This window comes from Lathyrus oleraceus, chromosome 5 (genome assembly GCF_024323335.1).
Source record: "Lathyrus oleraceus cultivar Zhongwan6 chromosome 5, CAAS_Psat_ZW6_1.0, whole genome shotgun sequence".
Classification (NCBI taxonomy): domain Eukaryota; kingdom Viridiplantae; phylum Streptophyta; class Magnoliopsida; order Fabales; family Fabaceae; genus Lathyrus; species Lathyrus oleraceus.
In genome coordinates, this window is record NC_066583.1 from 126,698,845 (window position 1) to 126,724,079 (window position 25,235).

A 25,235-nucleotide genomic window follows, 5' to 3' on the forward strand; every position below is an offset into this window, starting at 1 on the left:
GTGTAAGGATCTAATGAAACAGATACCTATGATTGTGGCGAAGTATACTCCTCTTCATATCTACCCCACAACAAACCATTTTTGTTAAAGATTTGTTTTTGTTTTCAACAACCACATCATTAAAATTTCACATTTTTTGTTTTTTCATATTCATCTTTCTCATCTTGTTGGTTTTATTTATCTTCAACATTGATCATGGTTTTACCTTCATGGGTTGAATGTGTTTGATTGTAATCTAATATAAAGATAAAGATGTTGCGAAGAGCTGCAACCAATGCATATTCATGGTGGTGGGCTAGCCACATTAGAACAAAACAATCAAAATGGCTCGAACAAAGTCTCCAAGGTTTGTATGTTTATGTCTTTTTCTACGCAAAATTTCGTCATGATTTCGATTTCTTAGCTATGTTTGCTTAGATGTTGAAACAATTAAAAACATTGAAGGGAGAAATTTCACTAAATGTGGTTTGTCATGTCGTCGTGTTCTTCGAATAACATGAATCACATTCTAATTCCCTATCCGGATTGTCTCCGGTGTCAAATATTATACAGTTACTGCAATCAGAGATTTCGGCCGTTAGATTAAACGGCCGAAATCAACTGCATGCAGTAACTGTATGGTATTTCCAATGCATCTGATCGAAATCTAAATATCCGACCTTAACAATTTTAATCAATCATTTGTTTTGGAAGAAAAATTCAATCCCAATGACATACTACCAAAATATTTGACAGATATGGAGGAGATAGTAGGTGAGACGCTCAAAATCATCGATGATAGCGGCGACTCGTTTGCCCAAAGGGCTGAAATGTACTACAGAAAAAGACCAGAACTGATCAATTTTGTGGAAGAAGCCTTTAGAGCATATAGAGCATTAGCAGAGAAATATGATCATCTGTCAAAGGAACTCCAAAGCGCGAATCGCACAATTGCCACTGTCTTCCCGGAACAAGTCCATTACAGAATAGACGACGAAGAAGAATTTGAGGACGGGGAAAGCGGTTTCCGTGAAACCAATTCACCATCTCCTAACATTAATAACCAAACAGAAAAACAATGTAACATCCCTAAACCTCCGAGTATCCCGAAGAAGGTTTTTCGAAGTCCGTCTATGTTGCTCTCAAGAAAAGGAACAATTAAAAGGAGTTTAAGCACAGCAAAATCTGTTTCGAATTCAACAGTTCAATGTTCAGGTTTGAGTGAGGTTGAAGCATTAGCCGAAATAGACAAGCTTCAGAAAGATATTTTGGCTATGCAGACCGAGAAAGAGTTTGTAAGGAGTTCGTATGAACATTCCTATGAAAAGTATTGGGAAATCGAAGACAAAATTACCGTAATGCAAAAAAGAGTTTACACCTTGCAAGACGAATTCAGAATTAGTACGGTCATTGAAGATAACGAAGCTAGAGCTTTAATGGCCGCCACAGCTTTAAATTCGTGTAAAGAAACTCTAAATAAGTTGAAAGAAGTACAATCGCAATCATCCGAAGAAGCTAGAGAAGCATACCAAAAAGTTAAGGAAGCCCATTACAAATTTGAAAACCTTAGAGGTAACTTCAGTTCCAAGCAACCAAATCAAGATGAAAAAACAGATTCAGAAAGCAAAGATGAAGAAGATACACTTGAGCATGATATAGAGATGTTGCAAGAACGGATTAAGGAAAAGCTCGGGGAAGATTCCGGAAACTCACTTACGATGAAGGAAATTGCAAAGATGATCGATGAGCTTGTGAGTAAGGTAGTAAGTTTCGAAACAAAAGTTAATTCTCATAATGGATTGGTAAAGAGATTGATATCAGAAGCTGATGAACTTCAAACAAATGTACAAAGCTTAGAAGAGGATAAGGAAGTGCTTATTGAGGATTCGGATAACAGTAAAAAGAGGATGAAAGAATTGGAAGATGAATTGAACAGAGTTAAAACTCTCAACCAAAGTGTCAAAAGCCAAGATAATAATCTCCAAACATATTTTCATGAAGCTAGTTTTAATCTCGAGCATCTTTCAGGAAGATTGAAAAATGTGAAGCTAGATGAGGAAGAAGAGAATTCGGTACTTAGCAAGAACACAAGTTTTTCCGATGGAAAACTGAGTGAGGATTTCAAAAAGCATTTACATGAATTTTTAAGTGATAATTTAGAAATCGTGAATGATGTCAAGATAACAAATGCGGAGAAGGAAGATCATGATGCAAATATTGATGAAGTCGTAAACGAAGATGATCGGCAGGATAAGGATGGTTTGTCTGAGATGACAAGTAACGTTGAAGTCGAACCACTTGATTTGGAACCTGCGGAGGGAAAAGATCAAACTAACTTGAATCAGATGCTTATAAATGGATCAGATAACAGAGAAAAGATTATGTTGGAAGAGTACACGTCGGTTTTGAAGAACTATAACGATGTATCGGACAAGCTCAACAATGTGGAAAACAAAAATCGGAACAGCATTTTCGAATTGGCACTTCAGGTGAATAAATATCTTGCTTTACATATATAGATATACTTTTTAGAATGACTTTTGAAAATAAGTTAATAAGTTATCTGCAGGTGAGGGAATTGAAGAATGTAGTTGCCACAAAGGACGAAGAGATACACATTTTAAATAAGAAGCTGACATCTTCAGAACCAAACTCGGATGAAAGTCCTCGCACCACTCTATCCGAAGAAGCGCCTTGTGGAAACGCGGAACAAGGAGATAACACGCAGGGCTCCGAAACTCTATCTTCAGATATAGTTAGCACTTCTGTTGAAGAGCAGCAGCAACCTGATGAAAACACGGGAAACTTCAACGAGTCGTCTATTGGAAGAACAAGATTAATTGTGGTGAGAGAAAAACACATTGACAAGCCACATTCTCTTTCACCTTTAGAAAGGAAACTACGTTTGGAAATCGATGATTTACTCGAGGAGAATTTAGAGTTTTGGTTAAGGTTCAGCACTTCGGTTCATCAGGTTCAACAGTTCCAAAAATCTTTACTAGACTTAAAAGCAGAAGTGAGAAGAGCAAAGCATAATAACCTTTTTTCAGAAAACAAGAACTCATCAAAAATTATACAATCAGAAATAAAACCAATATTTATGCATCTGAGAGAAATAAGAACCGAGTTATCGCTGTGGCTAGAACACAATGAAGTGTTGCAGGATGATTTACAGGCTAGACATCCGTCATTGTGCAGCTTACAGGATGAAATAGCAAGTGCGGCAAATCCAGATACATCGGCGAAGACAGTTGAACTAAGCGAGTATCAAGCTGCAAAGTTTCAAGGCGAAGTTCTCAACGTGAAACAAGAGAGCAACAAGGTTTCTAGTGAACTACAAGAAGGTTTGACTTATGTACAAGGACTTAAATTTGAAGTTGAGAAAATACTTGAAGAGTTGAGTCAAATAATGGGAGTTAACAATCCTGATCACATAAAACAGTCGTCGAGTCGCACTAAATTACCTTTGAAGTCTTTCTTGTTTGGAATGAAGTTGAAGAAACAAAAACAATCAATGTTTGCATGTGTTAATCCAACACTGCAGAGACAATACAGTGATCTTACAGCAGCTAATGATGCACCAATATAGAGACATGTTTTCAACTTTATATTCTGATTCTGAATTTGATTATTTCTTCTTCTTTTGAGATTATTTATGTTATGCTTCAAATAGTGAGAGTGTTAGGATATAGAGAGTTCTCCTATGTATAAAGCATGTCAGCATTTACATGTGTGTATGTACTTATTCAGAAAATAAAGAAGTTTTTTTTTCTTTCTAAAAACGCTTATGATTCTTCAAACGTTTTGATTTATTCTTCCTTTTGAAAAACTTCTGGTTCTTCTAACAGTGGATAGGTACAAACACTACTGATTCTTGTAATGCTTCAATTTTCTAATAGTAGATGCTTCAATTTTCTAATAGTAGATGGATACAAACTTGATGTTTATGAGTAAGCTATTCTCAAAATTCCTTTTCTTGAAAAATGATTTTTATGTTGAAAATGAAATAGATATTTTGATTAACTTTTGAAAATTTTATTACTTTTAATTACTTTTAATAGAAAAAAGAGAAAAACATAATTTGACATCACCCTAATTTGAAATCGAACTGAATTTCTAATGATTATTTCCACTTCTTTAAACATAAAAAATAAAATAAAAGGACAGTTTAACCGTTTATTAGCTAACCGTCAAAAGGACAGTTTATAGTACCTTCTAAAAACACACATTTATACAAATCCTTTATCACTCCTACTGTAAAAATCTGCAAGTCACAAATCCATAATTAAAAAATTACAAAAATTGCAAAACAATAATGCAAGCAGCATGTATATATTTTGCCTAAAATCACTACATACCACTACCAGTTTTCAATTTTACTAAGCACTTCCTAACCTTGCCGGCATTCATCTTGTTTTGGCAAACTTCCGAGTTTCTCATTCCTGTTTTGATGGTTGGTTAGAGCTTCCATTAACAGAACTTGCCTTCTTGTCTTGATTTTGAACTTGACTTTCCTCATTCAAATTGCTATTTCCATTCCCAGTGGGCTTGGGGATAAATATTGAATTCTTAACACTTCCTTGCTCTTCACACCTTCCTGGATTTTGTGGCACTGCTTTGTGTTCCAAAACTTTCATGCTAGGCGTGCTTTTGGCTTTATCTAAATCTAGCCCCACTTTATTCTGTTTGTTATCTATCTGGCTCTGAGTAATTAATGCAGAAGCTCCGGCTTCTTTCACCTTCTCTTTTGGCGTGGAGCCAGGATCAGAAACTATTTTTTCATGATCTTTCATAGAGGTGACATGTTTATCCTGTTGAGACAACATATACTTAACAATTAAGCAAAGAACTCTCCATTTTTAGGGAAACAGATTTTATAAATATATGAATTGCATGAAACAAAAAATAGATAAGAAACAATTGAATGAACCTTTTGGTCAGAAGGCAAACCAGCAGAAATGGATGTCTTTGTCAAAGAACTACCAGCAGGCACAGCGTGTACCACATTTTTCTCCGTCACCTTCTCTTTTGGTGTGGAGCCAGAATCAGAAACTCTTTTTTCCTGTTCTTTCACAGAGGTAACATTTGAATGAACCTTTTGGTTAGAATGCAAACCAGCAGAAATGGATGTCTTTGCCATAGAACTACCAGCAGGAACCAAATGTGCCACATTTTTCGTTTGAGAAACCTTAAATTGTGGCGATACATTTGGTACTGCATTTGATCGAGAAACAGTTTGTGCTCCAGAGTGAATAATGGCAGGTTTTAACTCGCGGGCCGAAATTGCAGCATTTGGGACTGCATTTGATCGTGAAACTGTTTGTGCTCCAGAGTGAACAATGGCAGGTTTTAACTCACGGGCTGAAATTGCAGCATTTGGTACTGCATTTGATCGAGAAACAGTTTGTGCTCCAGAGTGAACAATGGCGGGTTTTGACTCGCGGGCCGAAATTGCAGCATTTGGTACTGCATTTGATCGTGAAACAGTTTGTGCTCCAGAGTGAATATTGGCAGGTCTTATCTCGCGAGCTGAAATTGCAGCATTTGGTATTCCATTTGATCGTGAAACAGTTTGTGCTCCAGAGTGAGTAATGGCAGGTTTTAACTCGCGAGCTGAAATTGCAGCATTTGGTACTGCATTTGATCGTGAAACAGTTTGTGCTCCAGAGTGAATAATGGCAGGTTTTAACTCACGAGCTACAATTACAGCATTTGGTACTGCATTTGATCGCAAAACAGTTTGTGCTCCAGAGTGAATATTGGCAGGTTTTATCTCGCGAGCTGAACTTGCAGCATTTGGTACTGCATTTGATCGTGAAACAGTTTGTGCTCCAGAGTGAATATTGGCAGGTTTTATCTCGCGAGCTGAACTTGCAATACATCTTGAGACTGGATTGTCAGAGGTGGCTGTGGGTTTCACAGGGGAACCACAAGCTTGTTGAGATGGACGCTGAAGCGGTACAGAACTACGAACTGTGGAGACTTGCGTCGTATTACGAGACTGCACTTGATTATTAATTGACATGGATGTCCTACCTGCAACCGTTCAAGTTATTCAGATACCCACACTAAAGCAATACCCTTACTATAATAAATGACCTAAAAACAACACATTTTTTAAAAGATTTATGAGTGAACGTTTAATATTGTGGCAAGGTACACAAATTATAGTGGAAAAGTAATACTATTTGATGGGATCGAGAAAAGGGAAAGCACTGAACTGCAAGAAGTCCACCTGCAGGATGATGACGGCAATGTGCTCTTTCAATGTTCTCCTATAATTGTGCTTTCATATTACCGATAACAAAATCCTTAGGTACATTCAATGGCAACAACAACAACTTAGCCTTTTACCACTACTGGAGTAAGCTATATGGATAAGACAATGCCATAATTCTCTACAATGCACTAAGTTTAGAGAAATATATCAAACCACCATAATACCATAAATGTACCAATAGTTTAAAGTTTCAAATTAATTATATAGCAAAAATATAACCACCATAATACCATATAAATGTACTAATAATTTTAAGTTTCAAATTAGGTGAACACTCCGGTACCTTTAAATTTAATTAGGTACCGGTATCCTTATCCAATTAAATAATGGTATCAATGCAACATCACCTTTTTCTTTTACTTTATTTTTTTAAAAATTAAAAATTTCAATCAATTTACACTATAGGTATTGGTACTCAACTAAAACTCATGGGTACCTAAGAATTTACCTTCAAATTAATTATATAGCAATAATATATCAAACAGCCATAATAAAATATCATAAAGATATAATGGAGAAAAAAAGACTGAATTTGAAGTTCATTACCCATTGCTAAATCAATTACGCTGATTTTAAAAGAATTATAATTATTTATTTATTATTACTATTATTTAATATAAAAATATTTGTGACATAAATAATTGTGAAAACAATCATGTGATAAGAATAGTAGACAACAAAGGTACTATTATAGTGTTTACTGTTTAGGCTTGTTTGTGAGGAAGGTTTTATGGATGGATAAAAGTTGTTCAGAGCATAGGCAGTTGGATCCTGTAAAGAGATTTTTTTGGTACAGGTTTTATGGCATCTTTAGCAAGGGCAATTGAAAGATGTAAACTTTTATACTGTAATGGTGGTATTGAGTTGGTTTCTGGTTTCCTGTGTAAAGTTGAGCTAGATCCTCGTTCCTGTGAATGAGAAAATTCAGAAACGGAATCACTGGAGTTTAAAGGGTCGGGTGTTATCACATGTAATGTCGGATTGGACTCTTGGAATATTCTACATTTGGTCAACCCTCGATAAAAGTTAGATGCTTAAAGTAAACAAGAAAAAAAGGAAACAATAAACAAATACAACTAGCAAATTCTGGACTTGGATTAATATGGAAACAAATAAAAATAAAGAGTAAAATGACAATTACCAGGATCAGTCATTCCAGGAGCAGTTAACTTTTTGAATGGCATGTCAAGGGCTAAATTTAAGGAGTGACGAGTTGCCAACTGTTCAGCAGTATACTGTGTGTTGGTGGTGGTCACAGTGGCTCCTGAATTGACGGTTCCTGAAGTTCCACTGCCGTCTTTCTTTCGTAAAGTGGTCCACCTCTGTGGGTATTTGGATAGACCATGAAAACGCGTAGTAGTATTAATACTCAATTAACAATAAAGGTGAAATGAAAACAAAACAATTGGTACAAAAAACTGTACTCGCATGTATATCAACTATAAACCCGAAGCAAATATTCATTTTACTATGACCTAAACCATCACTGATTACAAATGCACATCTTATACATGTCAGAAGTTGATTAAAGAGCAGTACATATAAAGCTCCGTTGCCGGGATTTGAACCCGGGAGAACTGGGCGATACCCAGACATCCTGACCTGACTAGATGACAACGGTTTAAAATAAATTTAGTGCCATCAGTCACCAGATTCCATTAAAATATAATATTCACAGAAAGACAGGGAATCGAGGAAGAGATTACACAGCGTACAGATACACACTATAAATGGTCAGCCTCAACAGGCACAACTATAATAGTAGCACAAGCTAGAGTAAACTATCCCAATAATAGATCGGGCTGGTATAGATCTGTCAAGAAGGCCGTGTTAGAAGAGAAAAATTGCATAATAAGACAGCTTTTTAGCATCCAAGTCAACAAAAGCAACCGATCTATAGGAAACCATGGGTTGTGACCTCCTATCAATAATTAACTTTAAATAATGCTTGCCACCATTATCTACCTTATTAATCAGCATTATAAGATAAACCAAAAATTCATGGTTGGCAAATTGAATAGTTTAAAAGGATCAACCACAAAGAGAATGAGCATTCAACAATTTTAACTGAATTCTAGGCCAGAGATTAAATCAACTACATATGGTTATATAATGCAGGATGTGAGGATATTTATAGTTCATCATTCTAATTGTCAAAGGGTACTATTATAGACTACAACCATTAAGCAACCAAAGTAATATAAAGGGAAAATTTTGTTACTGGTTTTTAAATAAAGGAGGGATGATTTTGAAGAGAAAATGGATTTGACGCAACAACTGGAGTTGCTGCGTTGTGACGAAAAAGTCACTGGTTGACGTCATCAAATAGACCTCTTGTATATCTAAAGGAAGGCTCCTGGATTCCTCGTGGCAGAAGCTATTAATCAAAAGATATAATGACAAAATTGTTGCCTTACATGAAATATGCATGTGCATGCTGATAAATGATATAATGAGATGGGAGTGAAGAATGACATGTAATTCACAAACGTTTGGGGTAGAAAACCACCTGTGACAATTGTGTTGCACTTCTCTTAATAGGAAAGTTGTCTCCTTTTGCCATGTTTGCCCAATTCCCTTCACCCCATTTCTGAACAGCAGCCCGTAACTGATTGTCCTCTTCCTCTGACCATGCTTTTCTTTTCCTTTTGGAAGCCATGGAACCACCAACTGTTCCTTTGGTTTCTAAAGCATCTGAAGATGATACAGTTGGAAGTGTCTGTCTCTGAACAGTAACTGGAAACGTAATGCTTGTCTGTTCCATCAAATTAGAGGGATCTGAAATTTCCCTTGAAGTTCTAAATGAATGACAAACTGGAAAATTTACGGTCAATGGAGCCTCAATTGTTGAGCTACTAGGGGTAGATTCACTTAGCGTACGGGAAGCCATCATCACCTAATGATTAAACAACACCAAGAAACGTGATAGTCAAATTTGAAGAACAACAAATAGCACAAACAGGATGTAAAAGCATAGAAATCATAAAGGCTCTTAGGTATTCCAAACTAAATGGGACTATCTACTTGGATCAACCAACAGAAATGGATTTGATCAAAAATCATGTTTTTTTTAGTAAAACAATCAGCAAATTTTAGTTGAAGTTTTCTATACTTTTTTAGGACTTTGGCCCATTTTAGACGGACCATATGTAACTGGACAATGAAACCTCCACTACTCTTCTAATGTGACCAAACCACCTTAGGCAAGTTTCTGTTATCTTCTCCTTGATAGGTTCTACATCAACTTTCTCTCATATATTCATCAAAAATCTAATCATTTTCTTGTATACTTATCCTTTTCAGCATTCTCGTTTTCGCTACACTTCTTTTTTTGCTTTTGCTGGTTCTTCCAAAGCAGAAAACACTACTGGTCCTATCACTGTCAGATATTAATCTGATAGAGTCCTCTTTTTTGCTAGAATTATAATTATAAAGCTTCCCACAATCAGAAAGAAATTTGCAAATTTTAAATGTGTGATTTCATTAAGGGCTCTTTCTGAAAAATAAGACAATTTGAGAAATGTGCCACAAATACTGTTTCATTTAATAGAGTCTAATAATATGATAATCAGATAAGTAAAATGTAACTACTAAGTCCTTTAAATGTGTGATTTCATTAAGGGCTCTTTCTAAAAATAAGAGAAAATTTGAGAAATGTGCCACAAATACTGTTTCATTTAATAGAGTCTAATAATATGATAATCGGATAAGTAAAATGTAACTAGCTAGTCATGAACACGATTTTAAAATATTGAGATAGAATGTAATATTAGAATATCAACCTTCACACAAGCTGAGCACTCTGGTGTAGATTCCGCACTTATAGAAGGTAATGGCTCCAGCTCATAATCGAGGTCACTGTCATCATCCTGAAAATATGAATCCAAAAAGGCATGAATAATACAAGTACAATATATATCCAAGAATTTATGAAACAAAAATTCAATTAAAAACAAGAGGACTGCTGATTTAGCAAACCTAGTTGGAAATGGGAATGGCAATTGGAAGAGTGGCGAAAGCAGCACATGTAGAACGATGGTTGTGACTAAAATAATATAGAGAATAATGACAATATGTTTATCTTAAGCATGAGGAGAATCTTAAATCACATAAAAATACAACCAGTATGATGCCTTGAATCAATGTATTGTGGAATTAACTATAACTGATTAGTCAGAATATGGACTTAAAGTCTAATTTATCCCCACAAAACAGGTTTGTAAGGTAAGAACTGCTCAAGCCTTATAAGCGCTACTTATGCCATGTCTCTATTGGATGAGAGACTAAACACACACCCTCACACCCAGCTCAATGACGGAGCTAAATGTTCAAATAAAGACAGCTAAAAGTTGCCACAAGTAAGGCGGTGCTAGGTGCAGACCACAATTAAGGCACTTTCGAGCACGTTGCAATAATTCAAAACTATGCACAATTGAATGATCTCAGATCAGGTATACCAGTTTTGGCGGGTATAGTTGTTTTTAACAGACACTGTCAGTATAGATTTAGTTTGTAAAGTGCCACATAAGCATCATCACTTGTAACCAAGTGGCTGAGGATTAGTAGCTGTAGAAATGATTGTAAAGATAGTTTGTAAAGTGCCACATAAGCACCGTCACTTGTAACCAAATGGTTGATGATTAGTAGTTGTATAAATGATTGTAATTTGGATCTTCATATTCAAAAAATAAAAGTTTGTTTTCTTAAGTTTTCACTCTATTATTGTATCATAGAAGCTTCTCAAAAACCATAGCCGAAATTTCTCCTTTTTCAGCCCTACCACACACAGAGGAAGCAATTCATGCTGCACTGCTGCAAACAGATTCTCCAGCATAACAATCAGATGTTTCGTCTTCTTTACTCACTTTCACTCTGAAAACTATTCCATCTAACACCAGCAAATTTCTCCCCTTTCGGCACTAGTGAAGCACGGATTCCGACACAGACACCGGAATACGACACAGACACTCCGACCCCACACCGATAATTTCAAAAATCTAGGACACCGACACTGCTATATAAGTGATAGAATTTGACCTTTATTTATCCACCTATAATTAAGAAAGTGAAAAATATTCTAATAAAAATTAGTGTCTTCAATGATAACATTGTTTCAAATTTCAATACATAATTAATCCTTTTAGATTTAAGATGTGTATGAGAATTGTCTATAAAAAAGGGAATTGCTCTTTTCATCGTTAGAGGTTCTTCCCCACCACCGTGAAAAGACAAAAATGTCTTCAGCGTCAGGATATGCATCTTTGGACACATCTTTTTCACACACAATTATGACGAAAATGGTGAGAAACCCTTAATTCTGTTAAAATGTAATCCGAAGATGCATATCCGTATGCACAAAAGATTGATTCGGAGATGCATCTCAGTAATTCCCCTTAGTTCATTAGTCTGTGAGCATTGTTGCGGAGATGCATCTCTGAAATATGCTAGTTCAAAACAGAAACCGGCATGAACAATGCCAGAATGGAAAACCAACCTAAATTAACATCAAAATAAACATTACATAAATTTAACTTTACATGTCATTAAAATCAGGTAGTTCAGGACGTTGCAACATTCTTATAATATCTTCGGTTGATCATTGAATCGTCGCATCCACTTCAATCGGACCCTTTGTTGAGTAACGGCAAAAAGGTACTCCACATAACCTTCAAACCATCATCCGTCTATCAAGGGTGAACGGTACTCAAGCTTGACAATTCTCCGATTTTCTAGATATCGCAGGAGAGTATTCAGTTTGGTTTTCAGATCAACAAGAAGTACGTCCTCGCAAATCCGAAATTAAAATGGGAATTTTGCGCCATTGAAATACACAAATGCAAGATGGAGATATGTAGTCATTCTGCTTTGTGTAAAGAAAAGACTACGGAGATACATATCCGGATCCTTTTTTTTTTTCAAAAATTAAGGGTTTATTCGGAGATGTATCTCTAGATGATTCCCAGTTTTGTTTTTTTAAATAATTAGAAGGTGTGTCCGGAGATGCATCTCCGAAACTACCCAAAAATTATGCAGAACAGAACCAATGCAGTGCAAAATTGATTATGCAGAGTAGAATTTCAAAAACAAAAATTGTCCAAAAAATACCACCCAATTTTATAACATTATGCAGTGTGTTACATACAAAAAAAACGTGTTATATTAGATTACAACTAAAACGCATCAAAACGTATGTCACTACCTAAAGCTATTGGTGGCTCATTCTTCGACCTTTTCTTATTTGCTTCTCGTTCAATGCCACTCAACTTGGTGAACTCTTATATCCTTTCAAGAAAGTGATTCGGCCATGTTTCAGCATCTTGTGTGAAATGTGTCGTCCACTCGAGTGATGTCTTTGGTATAGGACATTCGGGTTTCAAATAAACCTGAACAAAATATTTTTTTTGATAGCCAACCAATACACATGATGTGTTCGGATGGATTTTGAGGTGGCTTACTCCGAAGTGGAAAGAATATTTTCGAGAAACCATATCGTGTTAAATCAATGCACACCCTATCATAAGCACTGGCTATAAGATGTCACATTTTCGAAAAGTGCATCCATTTGTCAAGCGGAGCCGAACCACTAAAACAGGGAATAAGAGCATTGAGAATTGTATCGTAATTTGCTTGTTCCCGTTTATCTTTGTGTATGATGACGGCGGAGAAATTGGTGGTCCTCCTCTCCTTTACCGAGTAAATCCAAAATAGCTAGGAAACCACAGTTGTCGTCACTATCAACATTTACAATCCACTCGATGTATTTGAGCATAAAAAACGGCATCTCTTCAATGAATTTGATTGTCGGACCTTCCAATTACAACGACAAACCCCAATTCTCCAGCCTCCCTATGGACCCATTGGCGGACCTTCCAATTACAACGTCAAACCCCAACTTTCTAGCCTCCCTACGGACCCATTGTAGGATATGTTCACGAACAATAAACACTTCTTTATTTGTAAATTGTGCACGAACATCTACCTCAACAACAATCAGTCGGCGCCCAGTTTAACATTGTCATTCACTTCATCTGGTTGAACATCATCATTCACTTTATCTGCTTGAACATCATCATTCACTTCATCCGGTTTAACATCATGCTTCACTTCGATCGGTTTAACATCCACACTCACAATAGTTTTGACAAACATATTCGGGTGCACCATATCTATTACAACCAATAACAGAAAAACAATGTTAAAATTCATACTAATTGGACAATCCGGAGATGCACATCCGGATCTTATTAAACTTCGTCTGAAGATGCATATCCGGATTCAAAGTCCATTTTTCAGCACATGTTCAAGATTAATGCAAGGAAAGGGATGAAATAAATGATCTTTACCTGCAATTCTAATTTGTTTAGCTCCCTTTGAAGTGATGAAATACAAGAATGATGTTTTGGTGTTGAAAAGTTAATTGAGAATGAGAGAATTTTTTTTAAGGGTTTTGGAATGAAATTTCTTTTTTAGTATGAAGTAGAAGCTCATGCAAGGTGGTGTTTTATCAAATTAGGTTGGGCATTTCTGAAGATGCATCTCCGGAATACCCAAACAAGATATGAAGATGCATCTCTGAACTATTTTAAAATGGGATGAATCTCATAAAAACGCATTTTAGTGTGATCTTGGATGCGTCCGAAGATGCATCTCCGGACACATGAGGGCATTTTTAGATTTTCAAAGGTGTGGGAGGCACCATTAAGGGTAGAAATAGCATTTCCCTAAAAAAAATGTATAAGGTGTGATAAGCAAAGAAAAAACAATTTTTTTCTTGAAACACTTGTTGAATTGTCCAACGCGTATTGTATAAGTGTCATACGGGTGTCAGAATTTATTTTAAAAAGTGTTGAAGTAAAGAAAAAACCTATTTTTTTGAGACACTTGTTTGACTTTTCTGACACTTATCTGAATTTTCCAACACGTATCGTACAGGTGTCATACAAGTGTCGAACACTGTAACATGCCTACTCCTAGAGGTGTTCGTGCTTCATACCAACTCTACCGCACATAAAGGAAATGATTCATGATGAACCGCTGCAAACACATTCTCCAACACAACTATTTCATTTAACACCAACAAATTGATTCACTCATGAATGCAAACAATCTCCAACAATAGATCTTTTATGAGTTTTGAGCAAGTGTCGGGATGCTAACTATGTGTGGCTCAAATAAGACAAGTGGTTACTCCCATGGCATCAATCTGTGTTGTCTTCCTCTACTGTGAGGTGAGTACTTCGTTGTGTTATTGAAGTCATTGAAGGCAAGTTTGAATCGATTCAGCTTGAGGAAGTTGAGGTAGTCTTGTGCATGAAATGCAACTTTAGAAGTTCAAGAATCAACTTTAAGCAGAATTTGCTTCTATCAAACTTACTCAGTCCAAAATGCATGTTGGTTCCACCTCAATTCCACTCTAAATTAGGTCAATCTCTCATCGGCGCCTCCTCCAAAAACCAACTTATTTGTTACAGCTCTTCTGGTTATTGTGGATCTAGTTGTGGCAATGTTGGATGATAGGTCGCAGTCGCCGCGTCGCTTTGCTAACATTCAATGTCAAATGTGTTTCAAATATGGTTGTATTGCCTCCTTTTCTCCCATTCATGCAGTCAGTAGCATGTCAAAGGCTTACTTTTAGGCTTGAGCTCATCCTTTTCGAAGACTTAGTTGGCCTATTAGTCTACTTAAAAGCTTATTTCATTTGAACATATATAAATAAACAATTCATCTAATGTTTAAATAGACTAACAAATTAAAAACAAAAAAAGTAAGACTAAATGTTTGCTTGCATTGACTTATTCGAGCTTACGTAATAGCATAGATTTTGTGAGACTATTTGTTTTTGAGAACTAAAGGAAGATAGAAGCATGGTTATGGATTGAGCATTATGGCAAAAGTTGACTCATGTAGTCGACCCCACTAATTGGGATAAGGCTGGGTTGTTGTTGTTGTAGGCTTTTCAAAAAGCCTAAGTCTTTTGTATTTAAAAGAAAAGTTTGTCATGACGGCCTGTGTAGTCTAGGCCATAGGCCCCAGTTAGTTGGTCTGACATATTCCCACCCCTATTTATATGACTCTTGTTGGTAGGTTGTTTAACGTAAATTAAGAGATCTCAAGTGTACACTACAGTGTAGGCTTCGATTAGTGACTGAACCTCTGCATTAGCCCATGTCCTTCGATTATTGACTGAACCTCTGCATTAGCCCATATCCTGAACCAGGTTTTGAAATTCAAATTGGCTTGTTGATCGCAAGGCCATTTCTAACGTGGCAATATATGTTGGTCCTAACTTGGTTTCATGATGGACAAGAGTACAGTTAGTAGTTGCTCTATCAACTATTGAAGCGAAGTATCAAAAGCTCAAACCACAACAAAACAAATTGGGGATTTAGAATCTTGTGTCAATAAAACGTGTCCTACATGGAGATTGATCTATTTTATATTCATGAAAAGGTATTCGGAAAGCAATTGGAATTATGAGTATCCGTGGGTTTGTTCAAAAGGCTGACACTCTAGTCAAACCCTTGTCCTCTACAAGGTTCCTTGAAAACTAAGACAAGCTCAATGAGGGAGTGCAAGTAGTAGTAGATTTTTTGATAGGTAGTAGAGTGCCTCATAAGTACGTGTGTTAGTAAAGAGTTGGACTGTAAAATGCCCCACATAAGCACTGTCGACTGTAATTGTTTCGGAGACAGATACGAAGGGCTTGGGTTAGGGTCTAATCTCATGAAAGTTAGTAGTTGTATAAATGATTGTAATAAGAATCATCCTATTCACAATTGAAAATATTCAGAAACATCAATTAACTATTGCAACATCAATTAACTATTGCAACATCGCTACTTATTGATCCAACAATCGCAGACACAAAAATCAAAAGCCATCCAAGGAAAACAAGATCACAAGATGTCACAAAATAGACAGTGCCATGATTAAATATATCAATATAGAAAACAAAGTAGAATAACACAAACCATAGGATCATCCGCTTCAAAATCATCATGCAAGGAATAACGATACGCCAAATGACGCCATAGCATCTGATATTCTCTGGCATTAGAAATACCAGATGAGGTTTTCTTCACCAATTCATCCCAATCAAATTTCTTCCAGGCAGGATAATGTGATAATTCCTGAAGCACAGTAAACACAGTAGTTGGATCATACCTGCACAACACACACAAAAACCCATTGAGTATAATCAAAACACAAACAAACAAACAAACAAATCGATAGAGAAGATACCGTTGTGAGACAGTAACGGCGTCAATTTGGGAGAAAGTAAGCTGCTTAGACTTTTTTTCTGGCATTGATAATCCTTGATTAAACCTCAATTTGGTAGAAAAATGGTTTCAGATATATATGTTGCAAAACCCTAAACCCTGTGATAAAAGCAGAGAGTAAAAAATGGAACGAGAAAAGATTATAATAATGATGATAAAACGAAACAGAAGTTGAACTGTGTTGAGAACTATTACGAATCGAAAATGAAAGTTGATGATGGTGACAGTGAGAACGTTGAAGAAGAAGGAGTGAAGATCAATACTCTATATCTCTCTCTACCTCGATGTGTTTGTTTACCGCTCTGGGAATACAAAAGGGATTTGGTAATTGAGTAAACAATACTAAGTTTTAATTAAAGTGTGATTTGATTAAATTATTATTACTAACTATTATTACCATTAAGTTCTAGAGAAAGATATAATATAAAAAAAGTTAAATATAATATTTTGAGTATAATATATCGAGAAAAAAATAGAGTTATCTTGAAAATAATAATGTTTTTTACTAGTAAAGAATATAATTTATATAGTGTTAAAAATAATAATCATTTTAAAATAATTTTTACTAAAATAATATCATAGTCAATAATTTAATTTATACATATTGTTAGTATATAAAAGTATATTCATGAATGGTTGTGATGTATTTTCAAATGATTAAACTTTTATTGTGAAAGAAAAATATTATTTTATAAATATATATATATATATATATATATATAAATATATATATATAAATATAAATATATATATATATATATATATATATATATATATATATATATATATATATATATATATATATATATTATTTAAGAGTATTGTGTGATTAACCAACTTTATAATTTCATTAACGAATATTTAATATTTTATTAATCAATTTTGTTTTACTACTAAAAATTATTTTTATATCTGGATGTTAATTAACCAACTTCATAACTTCGTTAACCAATTTTTTACATTTCATTAACGAAATTTATTTTAATATAAAATCATTGTTCATGAACAGTACACGGACATTGTTCACACGGACATTGTTCACATGGACATTGTTCATGTGCACACACTGTTCACACGATATTGTTCATGAACTGTTCACACAACACTTTATGTACGGATTTACTGTTCACCGTATTTGTGAACAATGCATATTGTGTAAGTGTAAATTATGGTGTAAACATAGCAATGCTGGTTGTGAAATTATAATACAAATTATAAGACTAAAGTGCATGTTCTTAATACGTGTTCACTTCTTATGTGTAAATTGTCAGTGACGGTTATCTTTAGTTCAATATAAATAATATGCTCATACATTGTAAATAAGGTCGCAAAATTTATATACTTCTCTATAGAACTGAAGTACTCAAGTCAAAGAGTGAAATAGTTTGTGAGTAACATGTATGAGTCTGCGTCCTTTTCTTTCATTGTCTTTATGTTTCCTTAACTGAAACATTCTACTTTAATTGTCATGTACTGCATTTCTTGTTTAATGTCATTTATTGTACTTTTTATTTATTATGTTAATTGAAGCTTTTTCGTTACTCTCTCCGTCTCATGAAAAATGTTTCATTTGTAATTTTTTTTTATCTCAAAATAATTATTCTTTTATAATATCAATGCAATATTTATTATTCTTTTTCCTTACTATACCCCTATTAGGTAGTTTTTACTTTCCCCAACAATTTTATTAACTACAATTAATAAGGGTGATATAGTAAATGATACTAAATTTATCATTAAAATTAAGACATCTAATCATTTTCTTAAGAATAATGCATAGCTCAAATAAGACCGTTCTTATGAGACAAATGGAGTATTAAAGTTTGTGTGCATTTCTTGTTTAATGTCATTTATTGTACTTTTTATTTATTATGTTAATTGAAGCTTTTTCGTTACTCTCTCCGTCTCATGAAAAATGTTTCATTTGCAATTTTTTTTTATCTCAAAATAATTATCCTTTTATAATATCAATGCAATATTTATTATTCTTTTTCCTTACTATACCCCTATTAGGTAGTTTTTACTTTCCCCAACAATTTTATTAACTACAATTAATAAGGGTGATATAGTAAATGATACTAAATTTATCATTATAATCAAGACATCTAATCATTTTCTTAAGAATAATGCATAGCTCAAATAAGACCGTTCTTATGAGACAAATGGAGTATTAAAGTTTGTGTTCATTTTATCTTCATACAGACAGGGGGTCTCAGAGAGTGTTCAGAAATAGCGGCGGCATAGAACACCAGTTTTTAGGGCACCAAATATTTTTTAATATTAATGTTTTTTATAAGCTTAAAATTTAATAAACAAATTAACCTTAGATTGAATCACGTATGATATATCATATAATAATAATAATAAAATAATTATTAGTATATTAAAATCATTCTCATTTTGTAAAAAAAGTATTCGGATGAATTGTGTAAAAAATAATCTCACATAAATGTGATTCACTATAAAAATAGAAAATCTAAAATTAATGAAAATGACATTTAAACTTTTAACATTCTTCTAGAGAAAAAAAACCTTGCACTACCTGCCTCTTTCTGTTCTCTTTTTTCTATTTACATTTGAGGAAATACCTTATCGATTATGTGAGTATATTTTCTTTATCGATCATGTTGGTTGTAGTTTTATCAATTTGTTACATTTTGCTATTGTACACATTTTATAGTTTAGTTAGTTAGTTAGTTTCTTTATTAATCCATACTTTATTATCGATCATATTATTGGTGATTTTGCAACTAAAGATGCTAGGAGAATGATATTCGAAGATTAATAGTCGGAGGTTGCAGCTAGTGTGAGAATTGGAATGTGACTAATACATGTTCAGACTGATAGATACATTATAACTACTTTTGTCATAATTTTATTGTAGTTTTGATTCGGTGTAAACTTTTCAATATTATTGTATTTTTTACTTTTTTTACAATTATATATTTATAATTATATGACTTATAAAACTGGTAAAAAATTCTGAATTAAGAAAAAGGGTACCAAATTCAGAATTTCGACATGACACTCAAAATCTCGGGGACGATCCTGCATACATACATTCACATTCACTTCACACACATTTTCCTGTACATTTACTTTTCACAGATTACTCCTGGTATTTTTTCAAGTTTATCTCACAAGTGAACTAAACTCGTGATTGTTTGCTAAAAAAACACCTGCAAATAAATTGGCACACCCAGTGAGACTTTTTTTTGTGTAAAATTTTTTACTTTACAATAAAGTTCTACGTTACTTTGTTATTTTTGTTTTTACATGAAATGTCTTAAATGTTTGGAAGTTTATGCGTCTGAGAAGCAGTAGGACTTTGGCTAAAATGGTTTCTCCAAAAAGTACTTCTCATCCACAAAATGATACTCCAGATATAGAACCACCGTTCACATCGACGGTTGGTAGTGCAGGGACATCAAACCACGTCGGAGTCACAGGCCCAATCTTGACCCCAATGACAACTCTGACATCAATACCGGGTGTAGTAGCCTCGTTACCACCGGTAGCGAATATCCCAACTACCCCTAGGGCTACTTTGGTTGTGGTATGGGACCTTATGCCCCCTTATGTCCCAGGTTTTATGCTACCTCTAGTCACTAGAGATTACCCATATGGTATGCCAAATGCCATGATGGCATGTTTGCAAAATCACGCTTCGACATTTATGGAAAATTTGTGGCAATAACATCACCCTTAAACCTACATTTTGTGTCAGGATCTGCCATAAGCAACCTTAGTTGAATGGCGCAACCACAAGGAGGATTTTGATATGTTCCTCAAGGAATACTAGCCTTAACTATAAGTTCTCTTGTATCCACAAGGCAACAGATGAACGAAAGTAACCACGAGATGGTGAACATGTTAACACAATATATATGTATTGTTTTTCATCCATTAATTCAGAACACAATCCAGAGTTACCATTAATTGGCCCACTGGACGGGTAGAACTATTGACTTTTTTTGTGCGCTCAAGCACTAGTTATACCATTACTTGATAATCAGATGCTTGTCGAAGAACTTCCATCAAGGGTAGTTAAAGGCAACCAAGGCCAAAATGGCCCAGAGGTAGTTATGGTGCAAAGAGACCAGGATCTCGACCAAGTGCTTAGAACGTCAAACAAAGAAAGTTTAGGGGGGTAAAACAATATAACTAACATGGTCAAAGAAATTTTGGCCCAAAATGACCTTAACGATGACTTTTATGGGCCTAATTATGTATCCTCGCTGTCAGAATATATGCGGAAGAATGAACTTCCAAGGGGATGAAAGGTCCCTAAATTCACCAAATTTGCTGGTGACATCAATGAGTCAATATTCGAGCATGTTAATATGTATCAGATTGAGGCTGGTGATATAGCCAACAACGAAAATCTGAATATGGAATACTTCCCAAATTCCTTGACAAAGAATGCCTTTATGTGGTTCATCACATTGCCTCTACATTCCATATTTAATCGGAACCAACTAGAAAGGGTTTTCAATGAGCAGTTTTACACAAGCCAACTAAAATTAGCCTTAAGAAATTAGCCAGTGTAAGGTGAAAGGTGGATGAAACCATAAACGATTACCTAAATAGGTTTAGGATAATGAAATTGAGGTGTTTCACTCAAGTGCATGAGCATGAGTTAGTCGAATTGGCTGTAATGGATCTTGATTGTTCCATTAGAAAAAACCTAGACACCTGACACTCAAGATATATGACCCAATTAGCATATAGAGTTCAACAGGTCGAACGTCTCAAGACTGGAAAATCCAGGTCGGGTAAGTATCATAAAAAATAGAAAGTAGCATATGTCGAAATAGACGAAATATAAAAAATTTCTGACATAGATGGTGATTTTGTTGAGGAAAGTGAGGTTAATATGGCATAATTGAAGTTATGTCTTCCTTATGCATGTAAATTGCTAAAACCCTTCGAATGGGAAAAAGCTTGTCGAACCCAAAAATGATAAATTTATCACGAAAACTTATATGTTTAATGTAACTAAGTGTGACGAAATTTTTTATCTTCTAGTCTCTGATGTCCAAATCTTAATCCCTTAAGGTCCTAAGACTATACCATTAGAGAAAAGAAAGAAAAAGGGTTTTTGTAAATTTCACAACTTCATGGGTCATAAAACTTCGCAATGTGTTCTTTTTAGGGACCTAATGCAAAATGCATTGAAAGACGAGAGGCTAAAATTTGTAGTCAAGCAAAAGCCTCAAGTGGAGGAAGAGGTTGATCCCAATGTTGAAGAGGCTCTCCTTGTCGAGCCTGTAGATGTGTTGATGGTTGATATCATCGATGACATCGACACGAAGGAGGTTGAAGCCAGTTATGAAGTTCACGTGAAGGTGACTTTTCCTAAAGTTGAGGAAGAACTTATTGATTTTCTAAACAGGTGTGAGCTAAAGGACTCTAACATCACGTTGTGCCAACGTTCCAACTATGTTTTTGATAAGGAGAATATAAAGAAGTTGGAAAACATCAACCCTTATCAATCAAGGAAAGGTGTCCGACAAGACAAACAAAAAGAGTTTTTCTTCAACAAGAGGGGAGTTCCTCAAAAGACTCAAAAAACCATGACATGTGTCCCTCTTTCCAGTGTCCCCCCTAAGGAGTGGTTTGGACCTGTAGAAAGATCACTTGTTGACCTGTAGAGAATCACACTCTTGAATAAGAACAAATGCATCACAACACCAATACAACCAAAATCTCACAAGTATTTTTCACTCTCTTGGCACTAAGGAAATTTTGATGAAGAATTAGAAAATAGAGAAGAAGAGGGTATAAAATGAGATAGCAAAGTTTTAATCTCAAAAACTGGTGTAAAATGGAATGAGGAGTAACCATATATTTATAGTAAAATAATTTCCTTAAAAAGGAAGTGATTCATGGGCATTTTTAATGTCTTAACTTATTAACCCTAGTTGTCAATCAATTAGACAACCCTAATATGGAAAGTTTTTAAATCAAGTCATTAATCGATTAAAGGTTTCTCTAATTGGTTGGATGCATCAAATTTTTGTTAACTGGTTAATCCTAATCTAGTAATTGATTAACTAGTCTAAAAAGTCCTCATAATTGACCAAAAAGTAAGCAATCAATTAAGGATGCATATAAGAGTATTATTAGATGTTTTATCAAATAAGATAGGCTTAAACACATCTTTGTGTGCCTGTGTGAGCTTCCTTAGTATCTTGAGAGTTAATCTTATACATTTACATTAAATTGATCACTCAGAGATGCGTTAAGCGCAAGACCTAGCGAGCTTTCACACTTTCCCTCTTTCACAAATTTGAAGTTTTAAGTTCCCTTGCTTAATTCAATATTTATTTATCACTTCAAATGAAACTCAACTCTTCTAACTTTTAAGGCTTGAGACAACCTATTTGATCAAATGTCATCATTAGAGATTGCTTGATAGGTGCACCACAGACTTCACCGAAACAGGGTTTGACCTTACCTGTTAATATCATCAAAACCACCAAGACCATCTAAGGATTGCAAATAATTGTACCTGCAAGCATATAGATCTATATTCTACCCCTTTTTTTATGACAACACATCTCTCAGGGAGGTGGAAAAATAGAAAATAGATGGATAAAAGATTGGAGTGGTTAAACTCCCCCTTACAAATAGAGTATAGTTTTCCCCTTTGGCATAATCAAAAAGGGGGAAAAGGACGCAAGCACATATAATAATATCATGTAAAATATTTCGAGAAAGGGGTGAATAATAAGAATAAGAAGAATGAGAAGAAGCATTTGGCATAACTAATCAATGCATATTGGTTTAAGATTCCTAATTTAGTGATTGAAATCAAATGGATTTTTCGCAAAAAAACTAGATGATATGTTTTAAGAAATAAATCAGGATTGTTGCAAAATGATACACTCAACTAGAAGGATCCATTGCATAAGAATGCTTTTAGATTAGAAGCTCTTGTAGCTATATTAGAAGTCATAAGAATGCTTTTAAATTTTTCATGCATTTTGAAGGATAATTGTTGCCTTATTAGGAAATTAACTATTGGATCTTCAATGAAGGATCCTTGACAACTTATCAAGCAATTAATTGGTGGGCCTTCACTTAAGGATCATTGTTGTGTTATCACACAATTAACTACTGGACCTTAACTAAATGATCCTTTCCACCTTATTAGACCTTCGTTGAAGGATCCTTATTTCCTTATCAAGAAATTAGTTAATGGGAACTTATAGATAATCCTCTCTGTAACACCCTAAACCCCACACATAAAATCGTCATAGAATTTGACTAAACATAATACAACCACTCAGGGTGTCACGCACAACAAACACATAATTTGTTTTGTAACACGGGTTACAATAGAATAATTTAATACACACATTTGCACTTATGATGTTTGCACCATATCAATTCATCTGATATGTACTTGGGATGCTTGCACGACACCCAACTCATATGATGTCATGGCAGCATAATCGTAATTAGCACACACACCAATTTAAATACTATAATAAAACTTCATATTATAATTAAAAGCATCGACTCGTACGTCTTCTCCAAATGCTTATCACCGAAAACATAAACATACGAGAGCATACACTGTCTCTCAGAAAATCTCAACATAAAACAAAGAAAATCGCTCCATAGTGTTACATATTAGAGAATAACCAAAACTAAAACAACGAAACTAAAAGAAATAGCTCCAAGAGCTAGCTTCCACTCACAACAACGTCTCTATTCTCGAGTATTTGAATGATGCCCATGTAAAGGCAACATTCAAATAGAAGGATTGAAAAATCATAATTAATAATAACAAATATATACTGCAAGGTAGGATATTAAACACATAGCATGTTCTACATAATCTCAATCACAGTATATCAATTATATTCCCACACCCAACTCATCAAATCAATCACATCTCAACAAATATACCTCAACAGATGCACATATGACTCGTTATGCAATGCAACTCGTCTATACAACTCTATGCATATGCTGTTGGTGTAAGCCCTAGAGGCCAATACTTTTGGTACTTGTATCGAATTATTTATTAATAATAAAAGGCATTTTCTTTATTATGGTTGATTAATAAAGTCCCTGGAATAGATAGTCCATTTAATGTATTATGTGTGACTTAATCATGAGAGCACATTAAACATAAGGACACTATTCTTAAAGTATCCGTAGTCGAGCTTTAGTGTGAAGTGGGATAACATTAAAGCATTAAGACTATTATGTTTGTAGACTGATGATCACATCTCATGGATCATGGATAAAGAGTTATCAAGTCTTAAACATAGGTATGAATATTAGGAGTAATATTTATACCAGATTGACCCGCAATGAGAATACTATATAGAAAGTTATGCAAAGTGTCATAAGTTATTCTCATGGTGATAATAGTGTATACCACTCTTCGACCTGAAACCACTATGGATCCTAGATGTAGAGTCGAGTGCTTTATTTCTGATCCAACGTTATCCGTAACTGGATAACCATAAAGACAGTTGATGGGTACTGTAGCGGTGTATTCGTCGCTATATGATTTATTGATTAAACCATAAGCAAAGCATACAATGAATCGAGTCGCCACCACACTTTTATTTATCCTAAGGACTGGTTAAAAAGCGAACAAAAACCTAAGAAGTTTTACACGTGGAAAACCAATAAAAGATCAGAGAATCTGGGTAAGGGGTAAATTACGCAAT

General features: G+C 34.7%; 2 protein-coding genes across 8 annotated transcripts; one reads left to right on the forward strand and one right to left on the reverse strand.

Moving 5' to 3' along the window:
- The first annotated feature begins 144 nt into the window (after positions 1–144).
- LOC127088271 (protein NETWORKED 2A) lies at positions 145–3,683 on the forward strand. Its single transcript, XM_051029188.1, has 3 exons — positions 145–346; positions 736–2,468; positions 2,549–3,683. The coding sequence occupies exons 1-3, from the start codon at positions 253–255 to the stop codon at positions 3,566–3,568; spliced, it is 2,847 nt and encodes a 948-aa protein (XP_050885145.1). The 5' UTR covers positions 145–252; the 3' UTR covers positions 3,569–3,683.
- A 447-nt stretch (positions 3,684–4,130) lies between these two features.
- Positions 4,131–16,872, reverse strand: LOC127088272 (uncharacterized). 7 transcript variants are annotated; one of them, XM_051029196.1, is made up of 10 exons: positions 16,735–16,872; positions 16,502–16,638; positions 16,231–16,423; positions 10,042–10,128; positions 8,769–9,155; positions 7,401–7,581; positions 5,830–6,015; positions 5,578–5,661; positions 4,910–5,493; positions 4,131–4,790 (listed from the first exon to the last, which is right to left on the reverse strand). In XM_051029196.1, exons 2-10 carry the CDS (start codon positions 16,564–16,566, stop codon positions 4,416–4,418), a joined length of 2,142 nt encoding a protein of 713 aa, XP_050885153.1. In that variant the 5' UTR covers positions 16,567–16,638; positions 16,735–16,872; the 3' UTR covers positions 4,131–4,415. The 7 variants fall into 7 exon arrangements, with proteins under 7 accessions (XP_050885153.1, XP_050885151.1, XP_050885150.1 ...); XM_051029194.1 differs by having other exon boundaries at positions 5,746–6,015; XM_051029193.1 differs by having other exon boundaries at positions 4,910–5,661.
- Between the last annotated feature and the right edge of the window lie 8,363 nt (positions 16,873–25,235).